The sequence below is a fragment of the Coregonus lavaretus genome (assembly GCF_964263955.1).
Source record: "Coregonus lavaretus genome assembly, chromosome: 17".
In the NCBI taxonomy this organism is placed as follows: Eukaryota; Metazoa; Chordata; class Actinopteri; order Salmoniformes; family Salmonidae; genus Coregonus; species Coregonus lavaretus.
The window spans coordinates 39,954,224-39,973,306 of NC_140004.1; the positions used below are offsets into that span (position 1 = coordinate 39,954,224).

The 19,083-nt window shown below is 43.3% G+C and overlaps 1 protein-coding gene across 1 annotated transcript in view; it reads left to right on the top strand.

Moving 5' to 3' along the window:
• The first annotated feature begins 2,627 nt into the window (after positions 1-2,627).
• The window catches only part of LOC311144687 (uncharacterized protein), an 88,552-nt gene continuing 72,096 nt past the window's right edge, over positions 2,628-19,083 (top strand). The window contains exons 1-4 of the mRNA XM_084180770.1: positions 2,628-2,801; positions 5,280-5,350; positions 12,216-13,624; positions 17,325-17,378. Coding sequence (XP_084036896.1) covers positions 2,749-2,801; positions 5,280-5,350; positions 12,216-13,624; positions 17,325-17,378 — 1,587 coding nt within the window. The 5' untranslated portion in view covers positions 2,628-2,748. The remainder of the gene's footprint in view (positions 2,802-5,279; positions 5,351-12,215; positions 13,625-17,324; positions 17,379-19,083) is intronic.

Genomic DNA, 19,083 nt, shown 5'->3' on the forward strand with positions numbered 1-19,083 from the left:
ATGAGTGGAGGAAAGTCAACTCATAAAACCCTAATATATAAACTAGCCTCTAGGTCTTTTTATAAAGACAGGTTTTGCTGTCTCATCATATTTCTTGGAGCTGCGTGCTAGCTGTCCACTCATTCCACCAGGGTTCATTCATGTTTTCCATGAAATATTGGCAAAATGATTGTGAATCAAATGGAAGGAGTTCTCTATGTTGGCCGGTTGGCTGAGCTCTCCCATTGAACTGAGGCGGGACAGAGAAACAGAAATATAGGCTATGCACTGTTCCATATTCTGCCACTTGCTCTCAGGTACAGTAGGGCTACAGTAAGTTATCACTGATCACGAACCTACAGTTGCTGAAACAAAACCCCTCAACACTCAAAACCTGTCTAATCTGTTGTGCCTACTCTGTTACCACTTCTCGGACATTGCCTCCATTGTTCTGCGAAATAAAAGTTTGAAGTAACAAAATCTACCATCAGACATGTAAGCTCAGACAGGTACATGGGAAGTGCTCTTTCAAGGTGGTGTGCACCCTTGCTGGGATGCGTCCCAAATGGCACCCTATTCCCTTTATAGCGACCAAAACTGGTCAAAGGTAGTGCATTATATAGGGAATAGCGTGCCATTTGGGACACAGACTTGTCCTGCCTGCCTGCTATGGGAGAACTGTGAGGGGCTCTGTATGCCGGGAGCCAGGGCTCAGGGATGGGGGGATCCAGTTGCAGGGAGCTGAATCGGCGCTCTGTTGGGGCTCGGCTGGACACTGTCACTGCGTGTTTGTTGAGGGCGGGTCAATGAGGACTTTCTTTGACATAGGAATTTCACAGCACACGACCGCAGCAGCAGCAGCGCTAGGCAGAGAGCTCTACTCTGGCTCTAGCTCACAGGCATGAGCGGATATACAGTTACTGACCGTAGGTGAGGTGGGCAGGGAGGATAGACAGCTATGGCCCGGAACACTGAAACGTCAGTAAACAAATCTGAAGACAATAGAGAATGCCAGCTAAATATGTCATTACTTCACCGTCTCTATGGGGAAATGGACCCACATACTGTACCGTATGACCGTGTCCCTTTGACATTTTCTCAGATAAACGTCCATCTATGTTGAGTATGCTGTGCTGGAGAGCAGTGGAATATCAACGTGCCACCTTGCCCCACAGAAAACAAGTGTAAATCAAATCAAATCAAATATTATTTGTCACGTGCGCCGAATACAACGGGTGTAGACTTTACCGTGAAATGCTTGCTTACGACCCCTTCTCAAAGATGCAGAGTAAAAAAAATAAATAAAAAAAAAAATAATAATAATTGTAACTCAATAGTAATAAAATACACAAGAATGGAGCTATATAGGAGCTATATACAGGGGTACTAGATCAATGTGTACTAGAGCAATGTGTACTAGATCAATGTGCAGGGGTACACGGTTTTTTAGGTAGATATGTACATGAAGGCAGAGTGAAGTGACTAGGCATCAGGATAGATAATAATAAGAGTAAAATAAAGAACAGAGTAGCAGCAGCAAATGAAGAGTGTAAAAGTGTTTGTTTGTGCATGTGTGTGTTTGTGTTGTGTTGGTATGTTTGTGTTTGTGTGTGCCTATATAGTGTAGGCTATGTGAATGTGTGTCGGTTTTGTGTGAGAGTGTCAGTGTGCAGGGTAAACAAATAACCCATCTGTCTACAGACTAGACATGTCACCTGGCCCGTAAAATAACTGGACAGCTGTAGGTTACTCATACCTAATCACAGTCTCTGAAGAGGTCTAGGGCATGTAGTTGTGGTATATGGCTATATTAGATGATACAGTAATACACCTCATGTGATTTTTACAATCCAGTGCAGCGCATGCATGATCTTCTACCACTACATAAGACCCATATATTATTATTATTACTACTTACTATGACCATGCAAGTTGAAATTTGAGAAGGTTTTGCTTTCCAAGCAACCAAGACACACCTTCCAATGAAACGTCTTCGTCTTCTTTACACTATACATGTGTGCTCCGTTTGTTTCCTCCTTCTATGTCAGCTGAGGGCGACAGAGGGAGGTGTGTTTCTCCGAGTACCGAGCAAAGAATTCCCTCACTCAGTCCACGATATCTTGCATATTAGAAACTTCGGCGCAGGCGACAAGGCGTTCGTCATAGATTCCACGGTGGTGCTTGTATGAGTGTGGAGAGAGATTGGACTTCTCCCTCAGATTGTGACGGTTATCGGTTCGTTGTTTGCCTCGCGCGAAAACGTAACACACCGATAGAGATTGTAAAGTTAGATCGAGGTTTGTTCTATGTAATGATCTCCTGAAGGAAGATAACGGAACGACTCTGAGAAAGGAGGAAGCCACTTTATATTGATCTATTGATCTCCTATCCCCGGTGCATTTTTGCGGTCGTCATAGATTCCACCGTGGTGCTTGCATGAGTGTGGAGAGAGATTGGACTTCTCCCGCAGATTGTGACATCCACCGGTTGTCGGTTGTTTGCCTCGCGCGAAAACGTAACACACCGATGGAGCTTTTCAAGTTAGATCGAGGTTTGTCCTATGTAATGATCTCCTGAAGGAAGATAACGGAACGACTCTGAGAAAGGAGGAAGCCACTTTATATTGATCTAATGATCTCTTATCCCCGGTGCATTTTTGGTTCCCTGTCAAAGTTGTAAAGGATCAGCTGGAATGGAAATAATTCGCGTATGTCTCCTGCCACGTCTGGACCGTTGTAAAAAGTCTCAAGAAATAATGAAGTAACCGCTATGGAGCCGGACAATGCCCCGTACTCCAAACTCAAAACAGCTGGAGTCGGGGGGTGAGTACACATTATCCAAACAAATAGCTCTTCCGTCCATCTCTTATGTAGACTGATGATTATTTAACTCACTTGTGAACAACTGTTCAGCTCCAGTAGGACATTGCGTTTCCACACATTCCAGAAGAAACCCATGTTTATTTTCTTGAGAGCACACAAGAATAGAGACAAAGTGGGAATCATGTCGGTGTCAATGAATGAATGATCCATATAACGTGATCCCAATGTGTAGACTAATATTTTGCCTTACCATTTTCATGTTGTATTTGTCAGCTATGACATAAACACGTAATTTGTCTCAATTTAACGAGTCTTATCTATGAGAGGATCCCCAGGGAATAAGGTCTAGGCCTATTTTGGGGGAGTTTGTTGTCTGTGCAGAGGACTTGCAGAAACATTGTCAGCGGAAACTTGAATAGCCTGTGAAAAGTTCTGGATTCCAGTAGAGCTGGTGGCTATTTACTATCAATAATTAGGGTATTATTAGATAGTTATTAATGATAGCAATGGCACATTTTGGATTTCAGATGCATTGCAATGTATTAGTAAAATACAAGTTCCAGTTAAAAACATTTTGTTTAAAAAAAATGAAGCATTTCCCTTTTATTCACTCTTTGCTGCTTATGCAGCTGTGCACTGCTGCGGTGCCAAATTAATGCTGTCGGAGTGATTTGTTGGGATGGGGTTAGAGAGAGTAGGAGATTCCCTTATTCCCTCCCATCCTTTTCCACTCCTCTTCTCTCCTACATCTCACTCTACTGGTTGGCTAGTTCGATAAGTGGGTGGGGGAATACACTATTCATAAAAAAAAGTTGCATCATATTACATTATGGTAGGTTCTCTTCTAGACTGTTCATCCAATCCAGTAAATGTGGAGGAGGAGTTAAGATGGAGTGTCAGCTTGTTAACTTCCGAATGCGTAAATCGAGTCACAAGGCTCGCTTTCCATTTCCCATGAAAACCGGATGCATCCAGTTGTAGCCAACCTGCTGGGGGTGCAACTCAAAAAACCACGCCTTATATAGTTTTCTGCAAATGTAAATGTTGAATGTAGTGTGAAAACATTGAATGAGGGTGACGTCCAGAGAGTGGCAAGGGGATTAATAAACCCATCAACTTCAGGACACACTCTTGACTTGAATGATACAACGCATGTTCCACTTTTAAATAAGAAAACAAGCGTGAAATTCAAATTAACAAATCCCCCTTGTCGTTTTACAAGATATAAACCTCAGTAACAGTTCAACATTTAATTTGGTAGGTATTTTACACGTGTCAAATCTCGAAAGCCGACATAAACAAATGCACGTGGCATATGAAATTGCGCAAACTAAAAAAGAATGTGGTGCCTTATGGGATTACACTTCGCTCTGAAGCCGGCAGCGTTGCTAGCTCGGCCGAAGTGGTTATTGGAGGGTCTAATGAGCCTCTACACCCTCAATCATTTTCACTCCCTCAGCTTTGGGACACTTGTGCATATGGCGGAGGCGCGCATGAACATGCAAATGGAGGGGTGAGGGGAAGAGTGGTTTGGGATTCAGCCAGTGTCTCCCTCCCTCCCTGGCTGCCTGGCTGGAGTTTTCAGGCCTGCAGGTCATTGCGAGGCCTTATTCTGTAAGAGGAAACCCCCCAGAAGTCAATGAGTTTAACAGATTGTGGACAAGCTGCTGTGCTGTAACCACGTACCTACTGTAAGGCACTCTCATCCAGCTCAAATACTTATTGCTGGTGCCTCGTGAGTACTGCATTGCTGGTGAAACCAAATACATGCATAACATTTTTACACTTTACATGTGTAAAAACACTTATCCAAGCTGACATCCAGGCTGAAAACTACTCAGAGATATTCCCAGTACATCATTGAGACTCATTCTTTGGCCTCATCTACTTTCAATATCTTCAGTTTAATGTAGTCATGGTAACTACTACAAAACAAACTCACAGGATAACATAAGCCCGTTTATGTATGTGAAGTCACGATCTGACCGGTAAGTGCTGACTGATGATTTACTGCATTGGTTTCCTGTGTTGAGTTCCTAAGTGTTGATGTTTCCAGATGTTTGTCTCCCCCTGCCCTTGTAAATGAAGGACTTTTCCAAATTTTCCCCCTCTCATTGCCTCCTTGATTTCTAAGAACCATTGGTGATGGTAATGCAAGTGTTTGGATGGCCTACTCAGGAGCAGTACCCACCTAGCTCCCCTAAGGGCCAGATTATCTGGTGCATCAGTGACTAGAACATCTAGATGGGATTTGGGTGAAAGCAGTACTGCTGCTGATGCTGCTGCCACAATGGGTTACTATGCATAAGATCTGACCACTCAGGAGCTAGGATGTTATAAATTGTTTAATACTTATAAACTAAAAATGAAATGAGTGTAGAAATGACCTTCTACAACCCCAGTTATGTGTGTGTGTGTTTGTGTGTTTGTGTGTGTGCAGGTGTGTGTGTGTGACCATGTTCTTTCTCTACCCCACAGGAGAGCTCTGATACTCTGGACTATTTTCTATAGTACCTGTTTTCTCGGACTAGCACAAGCACACCCTGAAGGTGAGGTTTCATTATCTCATTCTGTAGTAAGAATTCATGTATATACAAATGCCATCATCTCTTATTGCATTACCCCTGTAGACCAAATGGGTACTGCTAAGTAGACACACACACACACACACACACACACACACACACACACACACACACACACACACACACACACACACACACACACACACACTTGGAAAGAGTCAAGTTGAGGCCTACAGCCTAAAGTGTATGATTTAATATACAGGGGTGAAAGGTGGATTGTAAAATAGATCATAACCTGGCTAAAACCAATTCAACCCATCCAAACACCTATCTATCTATCTATCTATCTATCTATCTATCTATCTATCTATCTATCTATCTATCTATCTATCTATCTGTCTGTCTGTCTGTCTGTCTGTCTGTCTGTCTGTCTGTCTGTCTGTCTGTCTGTCTGTCTGTCTGTCTGTCTGTCTGTCTGTCTGTCTGTCTGTCTGTCTGTCTGTCTGTCTGTCTGTCTGTCTGTCTGTCTGTCTGTCTGTCTGCCTGCCTGCCTGCCTGCCTGCCTGCCTGCCTGCCTGCCTGCCTGCCTGCCTGCCTGCCTGCCTGCCTGCCTGCCTGCCTGCCTGCCTGCCTGCCTGCCTGCCTGCCTGCCTGCCTGCCTGCCTGCCTGCCTGCCTGCCTGCCTGCCTGCCTGCCTGCCTGCCTGCCTGCCTGCCTGCCTGCCTGTCTGTCTGTCTGTCTGTCTATTCTAGAGGTTCAGAGAGAGATAGCCAGATAACTTTGTTATCATCTGATGTGGAAGTGAAGACGTGATGGAGATAAATCTATCTCTGTTCTATTTCTATGGTGGGAGATGCAGCTTCTACTGGGATTATTGGGAATCTTCTGATATCCCTCAGAATGTGGGATTCTATCAAACAATACTGCACATCCCCCTCCACTGTCTCTGATGAGACGGCTGCATTTACTGTGCAACTCTGCCAACATTTTCTAAAAGAGGATGTCTGTGGAGATCTGGATGTACTTTAACCTGTAATAGGGTTTTCACTGTGCCACTTCCTCTAGCAAACCAGCTATTATGTTATTATATTTCATCATGTATCTTCTTAGTGCACTTACTGCTCTTTCAAAATTAAAACCAGATCATTTTAAACTATACTATCATGGGACATTCTGCTGATGAAGGACGTTTTTTGTTTTTGTCTTCAAGTTCAGCTTCAGTTCTTTCCATGTGTAGGGGGTCTGTCCAGTGATCGTGCCCTCCCTGCCTACCACTTGCCTGCACATATCGGCATCACACATGGCACCCTATTCCCTACATAGTGCACCACTTTTGATAATATTCTGCCTGCAAACCCCTCTCCTTCCCCCATAACATGACTGATGTCCCAACAGCCTTTGAGAATCATAGCAGCAGAGAGAGTGTCTGTACTGTTTTGTATTTCTTCCTCTCTATTGTAGCACTATATATAATTTAACTCTCTAAGTGTTTAGTTGACTGTTGCCCACATTTGTTTTCCATCAGTTCTGGAGGAATCTGCTCATGTACATCTGAGCCTTGTACTGTATTCTTCATGTGGATCACAAAGACAGGATGAACCATTTCAGCCACCATACTTCAACCTGGGGTTTGTTCAGTAGGACACAACATTGTGGAATGTTCAGATAATTGTATTATGCAGAATGTGGAATAATGTTATCGATATTCATGGTATTTCTATCTACAATGTTCCACAATGTTTGCCTGCTGAACGTGGTCCTAAACAGGGTTCCAAAAGGGTTCTTCTGTACCCTTTTTGGTTCCAGATAGAATACTTTTGAGTTTCATGTAGAACCCTCTGTGGAAAGGGTTCTACATGGAACTGAAAAGGGTTCTACCTGGAACCAAAAGGGTTCTACCTGGAACCAAAAATAGTTCTTCAAAGGGTTATCTTTTGCTGCTGATTCAGCCTTTGTGGGCCTCAAACAGTATGGTGCAACCACTGTCCCTGGTGGTGCCCGGATGGCTTACTACAGCATGGTACAACCACTGTCCCTGGTGGTACCCAGATGGCTTACTACACTCTAAAAAATGCTGGGTTAAAAACAACCCAGTGTTTAGACATGATTCTTCTGCCCCCTTGCTGAGTATATAGACAAATATGGCACCCCCTATTGCCCTGGAAGAGGTGCTCTTCACTGATACAGTTGAAGTCAGAAGTTTACATACACTTAGGATGGAATCATTAAAACTTGTTTTTCAACCAAACTATAGTTTTGGCAAGTCGGTTAGGACATCTACTTTGTGCATGACACAAGTCATTTTTCCAACAATTGTTTACAGACAGATTATTTCACTTATAATTCACTGTATCACAATGCCAGTGGGTCAGAAGTTTACATACACTAAGTTGACTGTGCCTTTAAACAGCTTGGAAAATTCCAGAAAATGATGTCATGCTTCTGATAGGCTAATTGACATCATTTGAGTCAATTGGAGGTGTACCTGTGGATGTATTTCAAGGCCTACCTTCAAACTCAGTGCCTCTTTGCTCGACATCATGGGAAAATCAAAAGAAATCAGCCAAGACCTCAGAAAAATAATTGTAGGCCTCCACAAGTCTGGTTCATCCTTGGGAGCAATTTCCAAATGCCTGAAGGTACCACATTCGTCTGTACAAACAATAGTACACAAGTATAAACACCATGGGACCACGCAGCCGTCATACCGCTCAGGAAGGAGGCGCGTTCTGTCTCCTAGAGATGAACATACTTTGGTGCGAAAAGTGCAAATCAATCCCAGAACAACAGCAAAGGACCTTGTGAAGATGCTGGAGGAAACAGGTACAAAAGTATCTATATCCACAGTAAAACGAGTCCTATATCGACATTTCTTGAAAGGCCACTCAGCAAGGAAGAAGCCACTGCTCCAAAACCGCCATAAAAAAGCCAGACTACGGTTTGTAACTGCACATGGGGACAAAGATTGTACTTTTAGGCGAAATGTCCTCTGGTCTGATGAAACAAAAATAGAACTGTTTGGCCATAATGACCATCGTTATGTTTGGAGGAAAAAGGGGGATGCTTGCAAGCCAAAGAACCATCCCAACCGTGAAGCACGGGGGTGGCAGCATCATGCTGTGGGGGTGCTTTGCTGCAGGAGGGACTGGTGCACTTCACAAATAAATGGCATCATGAGGAAGGAAAGGTATGTGGATATATTGAAGCAACATCTCAAGACATCAGTCAGGAAGTTAAAGCTTGGTCGCAAATGGTTCTTCCAAATGGACAATGACCCCAAGCATACTTCCAAAGTTGTGGCAAAATGGCTTAAGGACAACAAAGTCAAGGTATTGGAGTGGCCATCACAAAGCCCTGACCTCCATCCTATAGAACATTTGTGGTCAGAACTGAAAAAGTGTGTGCGAGCAAGCAGGCCTACAAACCTGACTCAGTTACACCAGCTCTGTCAGGAGGAATGGGCCAGAATTCACCCAACTTATTTTGGGAAGCTTGTGGCTACCCGAAACGTTTGACCCAAATTAAACAATTTAAAGGCAATGCTACCAAATACGAATTGAGTGCATGTAAACTTCTGACCCACTGGGAATGTGATTAAAGAAATAAAAGCTGAAATAAATCATTCTCTCTACTATTATTCTGACATTTCACATTCTTAAAATAAAGTGGTGATCCTAACTGACCTAAGACAGGTAATTTTTACTAGGATTAAATGTCAGGAATTGTGAAAAACTGAGTTTAAATGTATTTGGCTAAGGTGTATGTAAACTTCCGACTTCAACTGTATATCACTTAAACAATGTAAACTACGCTTTGGTCCTATTATTGCTCACACAATCTCTATTTGGAGCAACATTTTTAAACAGTGTAACTGGGAATCAAAATGGCATGCCCATACTCCAATATTTCACAATAACGCCTTGTGATCTGGGGGACAGCCTTTTGCATCCCCCCCAATGTTACAAATGTGGAATCCGTACCCATGTCAATATCATGGACAGTAATGGTTTGAGACCCTTCCAAGATTTGAAAGACACATACACATTACCAGGCAACTCTTTTTTCTTCTTCTATATTTATAACTTAGGTCAGTTATACTGGCCTATGAAGTCCCTTGGGAAACCTAACTACTGAACCATCCAATGATGGGATTTATAAATAAATTATCTCGGCTCCCAAAAGGACTGATCTCCATAATATATTTTTAAAAACTTTTGGAAAGCTCATATTTCAACCTTTTAACTGGAACAGAATATGGAAAAATATAACTTTGGCATCCCGTAATTGAAACCATCAACCTATACATTTTAAGTTTGTTCAAAGACTGAATTTAACACCAAGGAAACGTTTTACGATTAAATTTGCCCCAACTCCCAATTGTTTACTGTGTCCTCTAAATGAGGTAGGCACATTCCTTCATATGAACCAGAATGACATCTACTCTCATGGGTTGCCAAAAACAACTATCTGAAAGTCACGCCCCTACTAAGCCACACCTCCAGTCTTCTCATCTGACCTGGTGGATCATAGCTCAATAACCCAGAATCAACAACCCAACCTGGCTCATTTTAAAGAAATCTATGTGTTGTTTGTGACCCAACTGGCTGGGTGAAAATAACCCAACGTGTGTTCTGTCCAATATTTACCCACATTTTTTTTTTTTTAACCCATCATTTTTTTGAGTATACAGCATGGTACCAGCACTGTACCTGGTGGTACCCAGATGGCTTACTACAGTACCATACTTCAGCTACATTACTCCACATAGACATAGAGTTTGACACAGAGAAGAAGGATGATGATTTGTATAAAGCAATACACAAGTTACTATAGGCAAGCAATAGAGACTGGACTGGACTGGACTGTATCTGGTTGATCTCCTATCAGCTATTTAAAACCAAGTGTAATGTTGTAACAATGTTGTAACAAGTGTTGAAGGTTTTGCTACAACAACTCATCTGATTTATTAGATTTTCTTTCTGGACCATTTGATCTCCTGTAAGTAAAGCTGCTTTCAAAGAATGTCTTTCTTCCCAGCGTGGCAGATGACAGTTTCACATATGTAGAATGTAGAGCACTTCTTGTCCTGGTTTGGGAGTCAGGGTTGTAGCTAGAAATTGAATTTGAGTTCAATTCAATGTCTGAAATAAGTACTAATTTGAAATTTGAGCATTTTACAACATTTATGCAGTCACTAACACTAAGCACAAAGCACTATATGTTTAACCGGCGTATGGTTACAACAATGATTTATAACCTCTATTCCTTCCCATGAGATTGTAATTAAAACCTAGAACATCCAGGCTACTGTAAAGTTTCCACAATACTATAACCCCTTAATCCTGGCCTCCTGTCTCAGTCAGTTCCAGTCATCTTTACACCGTACTCAGCAGAACACATCGTTCCTTTCCAGACAAAGGAAAGGGAGGTTATCTGTCTGCACTGTAGATCTGCAGATATCCTTCATTGTTAAACCGCCATCACTGTCCTCTCCAGGGAGCCGTTGAGCTTCTGTTTCAAGAGGTCTTTCTAACCAAGACTGACATAATAGCTACATAATCTGTGGGCCATTGGTGGAGTTGGACGTTGATGCACAGCCCCAGTGGAGATCGCTGGCGATCTCTTTACACACGGTTTTTGCCACAGGATTTCCATTTAGTCCATTCAGTCTCACATTTTAGCCAGTTTGGACTCAGAGCAGGTTCAGATATGGCTTGGGCTTGCAGTTTTTCATTTATTTGGTTATATTAAATAAATTCAATTCAGGTCTAATGAAGAAATCAAATCAGTTAATTTGATTTTGCATTGTGTTTTTAACCTGAGCCTCGACTCACCTCTACTCATTCCACTGCCACGTTAAAAGTTGAAAAGGCAAGGGCCAACAAAGGGCAATGTCAGTGCTATATCGCAATAGTGGAAACCAAGACTGTTCTCAGGGTAGATATGTCGGTTTTGACTAGCAGAAGTGACTTTTCGTAGCAAGTTAAGAGAACTTACGCAGCAGGTTAGGATAATTAACGTGGCAGGTTAGGAAAAGGGTTAGGGTTAGCTAAAATGCTAAAATTGTCCCAAACGCGACTTAAACATATCTAGCTACAACCAGGACTTCCCTGAGAAGATTCTTGGTTTCCACTAATGCGATGCTGAAATGTCTGTGATCAACTCTTGTGACCCCTGCTCTTTTAGTTTCAGGCACGAAGCCTGAAATCACATTATAAACATATCCCACATGTATGCATAAACAGTTGTTGCTGGTAAGACCTTGGATGAACTGATTTTGATACTTGAGTACCAGGAACACTGTCCCTGAGACTTCAGTCTGTATGAGAAATATATTCCACACCTATTTTAGTGAATGAGTGATGTCTGATATCAGAAAATCAATCGTTCGCCATGAATCGCAGTTTCACTGCCTCATCTCGATATCATGATTGATGGAACATATTGCCAATGTTTGACTTTAACAACGTCTAAATGCCACTACTGAATTAAACCAAACACATTATGTAAATTCAGTAACTCAGAAGAGACTCTCTGTCTGAGATAATTCCTGGAAAGATGGCTGAATGCCTGGAACATATCCTAGAGTATAACAAGATCTCCTCTGTCAAGTCCACATCACTATAACTCAATCTGTAGTGAGAACAGACAGAAAAAGGCAAACATCAACATAAATACCATGTCACTTTGCTGTCACATCACACCTCCAAATACAACCTGTAATCTGACATCATCTGGAAGCTGTCTATAGACAGCCTGATGTTGAGTCTGTCTCTAAAACACTTGGTTTTTTACCAGTTGAGTTTCCATTTTTGTGTCTTTCACATCTTCTGTATGAGATATGGTCATGTGATCTGCCTAATGGTGTGTTTCTTCTGGACCTCTGTAGATGTGGACGTTCTACAGCAGCTGGGGCTCACAGGGACGAGGACCGGAGGAGGTGCATCGTCCGCAGGGGCCCGCTTCGCACCCCAGGGGGTCATCCCCTTTAAGTCTGGGGTCATCCTCACCCAGCGGGCCCGGGTCCAGGCCCCCCTGTCGTCCGTCCTACCCCCTGCCTCCTACCCCACCACCAACCTCTCTCTGATCCTCAGCCTACGCTCCCACCGCATCAACAGCGCCTTCCTCTTCACCGTCCTGTCCAGGAGAAGGAGACTGCAGCTGGGGGTCCAGTTCATCCTGGGGAAGGTGCTGGTCTACGTGGGCCAGAGGGACTTGGTCAGTTTTGACTATGACGTTCACAATGGCCAGTGGCATAACCTGGCCCTGGACATCCGAGGCCAGAGGGTCTCGTTATATACTTCTTGTGGGAAGACTAGTGTACATGCAGATCTGCATTCTAAAAAAGAGGAGGCCTTGGATCCCGAGGGCTCTTTCCTCTTGGGTAAGATGGCCCAGAACTCGGTGCAGTTCGAGGGCGCCGTTTGCCAGTTTGATATTTACCCCTCTGCCAAGGCAGCTCATAACTATTGTAAGTACATTAAGAAACAGTGCAGGGAGGCCGACAACTACAGGCCCGTGAATCTCCCATCCCTGCTACCTCTGGTCCCCTCAGACCCAAACCTTACTGTCGCCCTCCTCACCCCGCTAATGCTGACTGAAATACCCAGGAAGGCCCCCAGCCCTAATCTGGCCTTGATTGGGGACAGAACCAGGACTAAGCTTGTTGTCCCGACTAACCGCCCCACAGAGGCGCCGACCCTCTCTGTGCGTGAGAGTTTTGTGACACCAAAGCCTGGAACTATGTCCCTGTCTCGTCCTGTGACTGTCGCCCCAACAATAGCCAGGACGGGATTAAAGCGCCCCTTAGTGGCCACGACCCAAACTGTTACTGTACCCCTCAGGACCAGCGAAACACAAACATCCCCAAAACCAACGTCCCGTGGCGACAGTTTAGATAAAAAGAGCACGGCGGTGGAACCAGGTGTTAAAACCCAGAAACCCACAGGGAGCAGTTTGGCTGCTGTACCACTTCTTTCCACCACCACCAGGCCACCAAAGAAGAAGCCAGACCACCAAACCACGGCAGCATCCAAACGACTCTCTTCTTCTTCTACTACTACTTCTTCAAATGCAAACACCTCTGTCCTCTCCGTACAGAGGAAGCAGCTGACCGCTCTGGCTGCACAGAAACCTGAGCCCAGAATGACCAGCGTGGAGGCTGTCAAACACACCTCGTTTATCCCTGTCACTCCGCCTGCCACAGATGGCTTCCAAACCTGGGACCTGGAACCGACCCAGTTCTCATTGCTGGCTGGGCCGGGACCACCTGGACTAAAGGGAGAACCAGGACCCGCGGTAAGAACATGTTTTTCAAATAGAGGTGTGTGTGTGTATGTGGTCATGCATACACACACATACAGTAAGTGTGTATTTGAATGTACAGAAGGGACTCCTAACATGCCTGGCATGTGTGGCAGCAGCAGCCTGATCTCTTTGAACTCCTGATAGCCATATTTCACACTGAGCTCTGGGAGCTGTTCTGTACTGTTCTAATCCCTCCTCCGCCCATGGTGTTAAACAAGCAGGGAGCCTGATGCTAAGTCGCTCTGTTGATGAAGCGGCGGTTGGGGGTTGGGGGTAGGTTCAGCCAACTTATAAGCCCCTGACATGAAGCCCTTCCATGGGTTACAGACATCGAAGTGCCCCTCTGAGCACTGGCTGTGTGGTCCTATAAAGCCAGAAAGGCACTGACTGAGATAAGTGTCTTTGCAGGCTTTTATTGGGAATTACAAGGCTTAGAAGTGTCACTTTTACTTGTAAACTGCCTTTCAGTTGTGCATCTGTTCAGTTTACATAACACATTGCAGAGGCTCAATCTTTCACTTTCAGTTTTTTGATTCTATCTTGTATTTTAGTAGGAGCTCACTAAAACGTGACCTTCTCTATGGCCTGCTCGCTAGTGCCTCCCCCCCTATCCAGTATGAAAGGCTGGCGGGCCAGTGCTAGCTACCGGTGCTTGCTTGCTTGTTAATGTGAGATTTCCTTTTTAGCGGGATAGGTAGAAATAGCCAGGCCAACAGAAGAGCCCTGCCAGCCAGTGGTCTGTGTGTCTGAGCTGAGGGGCTGACGCCGGGGCGAGAGATTCCTCCCAGGAGGAAAAATTGAGACCTTTAGAGCAGGATCAGAGGTCATGGTGGATAAAATGTCTTGGAACATTTAACCGTTTTGGAACCAACCAGACGTTTTATGAAGTGGGGGCCTAATTAGAAGTTCCAGGAATGCTTGACCTGATAATCATAATTAAATTAAGGCGATATGGATTTGTTGAGTGTGTGATTTGTCAGATGAAGATTCTCTGTACATTTTGTTGAGTTAGTTCAAACCTGTGGTGTAATTTTAAAACCTGTACTTCAACGTTTTTGGGTTGAAGTGAAGGCTTCTCGTCTTGTGAAAGCGATGAAAATGATACATGGATTCCCAGAGAGCAAATGAGAAATGTTATGAAGTCAGACGTTTGAACAACTTTGAAAACTATAACAAGTATGACTTTCCAGCTCCTAACAGACCATTGATAGCTCATAGAATGTAGGTCGTTTGTTCTTATTGGAACCTTGGAATGTTATGGTGCCCAGGTAGGATGGCAGGGCTTGAGGCATTACTTGTCTTTAAAGATCTCATGAAATGTGAGTTATTGGTCTTCTCTGACACTCTTGGCCTTGGCCATGTGTCCCCGTGTCATAGACTATTTCAGGTGTTTTCATGTGTTTTGTGGTGTCAAGATTCAATCTTCTCACAATGTTGTATGTTGATGTACTTGATGATAACGCTTGCTTATGCTGCTAAGTCAATGTCTGCCCTTGACTCTGTCCAAGGCTAAATCAAATACTGATCACAGATCTTTTTTTGTCAGAACTTTCAGAACATACTTTGTACTCAAAGTATGGCATAGCTTATAGTTTTAATATAATGGCCTTTATTTGTTATATTGAAGACATTTGCACATATTATGCAGGCCCTGCTGTGAGGCAATTCACTTGTCTAGGGTACTGACGATGGTTACCCACATTTTCCATTGTTAACTGAAGCCCAGAGAGTCCCAGCATTAGGTCATACTTGACTGAACAGAGCAGCTTTGGCAATTATTTCCGCTTGTACTTCTGCAGTGAGGGAATCCATACGGCTATGTACGTCATAGTTGCTTAAAGGTGGGTGAAACGTTTATTGGAGAGCTAGCCTACAATTGATGCTGGGCTGGATCCGTCACATGCTTGGTCAAGGCTGACATTACCAGGATATAGGCCTAGTTTGCATCCCAAATGGCACCCTATTTCCTACATAGTGCACTATGTAGATAATAGGATGCCATTGGGACACAGTGTCTCCTGCCTGGCATGATAATGTGTTAGAATGCCTTTCAAGTTCCACTGCTATGTAACACCGCTCTATCATTCAAAGTTTACAGCAGCTAGAATAACTCACTCATTCAGAACGAAAAATTCCACAACTACAATTTGTTTCTATTCCTGTCAGTAGAATTGGAGACTGGACGTTCTTCTTAGCAGCGCAATTCTACAAATTGACTGGAATGTAGATAGAACTATTGACAAGCTTCGTTTTGAGGGTTTGTGGCAGCCGGTCTGACTATTGGAATCTTCAAACACTGTTGAACTCCACTGCAGTGCAAGCTTGGCATCTGTGAGGTTATACATGGGTCCTGGCATAGCCCACAATGGACTCTATCTTCAAGCTGTCAGTGTCATTTCAACTGTGGACCACACCAAAGCATAAACAGTCTTCTTTCAGGACTGCTTTCCAGTTAAATAAGCAGCACACTGAGAACAGGTCTCCTCAATTTGTACTTACAGGAGGCTTGTTCGATAAAGACTTGTTTCTCTATCTGTGTAAAGTAGTCTTGGTAGTAGTCCTATAGTGCATTTCCAATATCAGGCTTAGCTCCAGTGTTTGACCCCTAAATGTTTCCTTTTGTGTTTTCACCTCCAAGGTCTAGACAATACATTTTTTTGTAGTTAAAGTCTTAGTAGGGTAGTTAAAGTGTCCAAATATAAACAATTTTCTCACTCACAGACCATCAGGATTTCCAGGGACTTCTCTGGAGCCATTTCCCTTCTGATTAGTCTTTTATATACAGGATCCACCATAAAGTTCCTACTGTATGTTAACAAAACCGGATATCTCAACATGTTTTTCATTTCCTCTTTCCTCTCTTTTCTTTGTGTTTTATGAGCCTGGTGCTAGTGGAAAAGTAGAAATGAGATCAAAACCTAACATTTCCAAACCTAACTAAGGGTCTGCTCTCTGCTTGGGTTTGCAGACGCTGACCCCTCATTAGCAATGACCTTTGAGAGCTGAGCTAATCCATGTGTGTAATTGGTTTAAAGCTAGCTGATGCCCGTAATTAACAAGAGTGGCTGTGGTTGGAACCGACCAACGCAGACCCGGTCCACAGTCCAGGCCGCCCTACCAGCACAATGACTCACACTTCCACATCCAAGCACTGGAGTGGTTTTGGAACTGGAATAATATTGGTTTCAGTGAGAGTGAGCCGTAGCTGGCTTAACAATACGCTCTCAACGACACTGCCAACATTTAAACCCAAGACCTAACAAAGGAGGTTTGCTAGCGCTGATCCAAGTTGAAACTAAGCTGTCTTGAATGTAACAGGCTAACAGGCTATGCTTGCAGAATGGCAGGGAAAAGAACAAAGCCTTGTTTCGCTACGCAGCTCCTGAAATTGACTCTTGATCAGGCCGAGTATAACAGTGCTGGGTGGGTGGATAGGTGTTTTACTGCCAGTGTAATGAGGGCAATTAGCTTAACTAGTGATGACATGCCCTATGTGGATTGTATGTTACATTTCCAACTCTCAAACTCTTCCAAGTGCCAACTCTTCCATGCAACTGTATCTCATTCAAATTCTGTTCTCTCACGTGGATTCATTCAATCAATTCAATCCACTTCCTGTACTCAGTCTTTTAGTGCTCTTACTCACTTCCTGCTTTATTGACATCTTTTATTTTTATTTTTCCCCTTCTAGGGACTTCAAGGACCTCCTGGGAAGCCAGGGACGCCCGGGAAGAGGGGGCCTCGGGTGAGTTTCTCTTGGTTGTGTTCCTGTTCCTCTTGGAGTACAGTAAAACAGTGATTTTTAACCAGGGGGCCCCTGGAAAGAAATAGCTTTTTTTTTTTTTTAAGGGTTTCAGTGGACCTAAAAATGGAAGAAAGTTGAAAACCCTGGCACTAAAACCAGTGACAAGCTTCATAAAAAACGCTCACATCCCTCCTGTTCTTCCTATCCAGAGTCATATCCATCGTCCATCCTTTAAGTGAAGCTCTGTGGAGCCAGCTGTCCCTTGTCTGGTCCATTGTACTGTCTATATTCCAACACCAATACATTAAAGGGAGACTTCGGGAATTTGGCAACCAGGCCCTTTATCTACTTCCCCAGAGTCAGATGAACTCATGGATACCGTTTTTATGTCTCTGTGTCCAGTATGAAGGAAGTTAGAGGTAGTTTCATGATCCAATGCTAATTAGCGTTAGTGCAATGACTGGAAGTCTATGGTATCTGCTAGCATGTTTTTGCGCTAGCTCTAGTTAGCAACTTCCTTCAAACTGCACGCAGAGACATAAAAGTGGTATCCATGAGTTCATCTGACTCTGGGGATGTAGATAAAGGGCCTGGTTGCCAAAATCCCGTAGTATCCCTTTAAGATAACACCATTAGTAGTGTCTTAATACAGAGGGGTTTATAGAGAATTATGATAAAGCTCTCAATAATATCTCTGGATTATGGAGCATTATTCACCCTAGGTTCAGTTTCCTTTGGCTTTGATCACACTGGGTTTGTCTGCTGCCAAGGTATGCCTCTAAAGCTGGAGAGCAAACAGCCGTAAGACTATGATAGTCAGTGGAGCCGAAGGCAAAGTAGTGAGTGAAACCTACAGTCATTAAGGGAAAGACACAAGGTCCTCATTTTATGGGGTATATACAGGAGCAATTCAGGTGTTAAAGAATGAGTACGTTATGTAAAACTTAGAAACAACTCTCTGGATTAGTTCAATTAAGTAGCATACTATTGGGTATTTATATATCACTAGTGCTTGAGGAATAGACACCGGCTGGAATGCGATTTTAACCAATCAGCATTCAGGATTAGAACCACCTGTTGTATAATTTCACTTAGCCTCTATGTTAGGCTACTTCTACTTGTATGAATGCTTCCAGTGTGTTAGTGCTCTAAATTAAATATTTCCCTATTGCTAGACTTCTCCACTTGGGGCTCCATACTCAGTCTGTGTTTCTGGCCTTAGTAAAATGAGCAGCACTTTATAGGAGTTAGAATATGCTCATGTTGTGAATAACAGAACAAAACAAAGACATGTTATGTTTCTCTGAATGTTAATGTTGTTGTTGTTGTTGTTGTTGTTGTTGTTGTTGTTGTTGTGTTTAAACTCCCTGTGACCTATCTTAGGGCCACGGTTTGGTCTGAAGGGCAGCTGGAACAACCTTTGAACATAGGACCTATCTAATCCATGTCATATTAAATGGATGTTTATTAGACTTTACTCAGTAGGAAGCAAGCCTAAATCCCCCCCACTGAGATATCTAAGGATTTATCAGTGGATCAGGAGTTGATCTTTTAGATTAGCGCATCAGAAGATATTGTTTCTTTCCCACGATGATAATGGAATCCTCTCTTCCATTATTCAGGTTTTCAGGGATTTTCAGCAGTAGTTTTACAAAATCAGATATGTTCCTAATTAATGTCAAGATAATACATGTGTGAAGGAGTG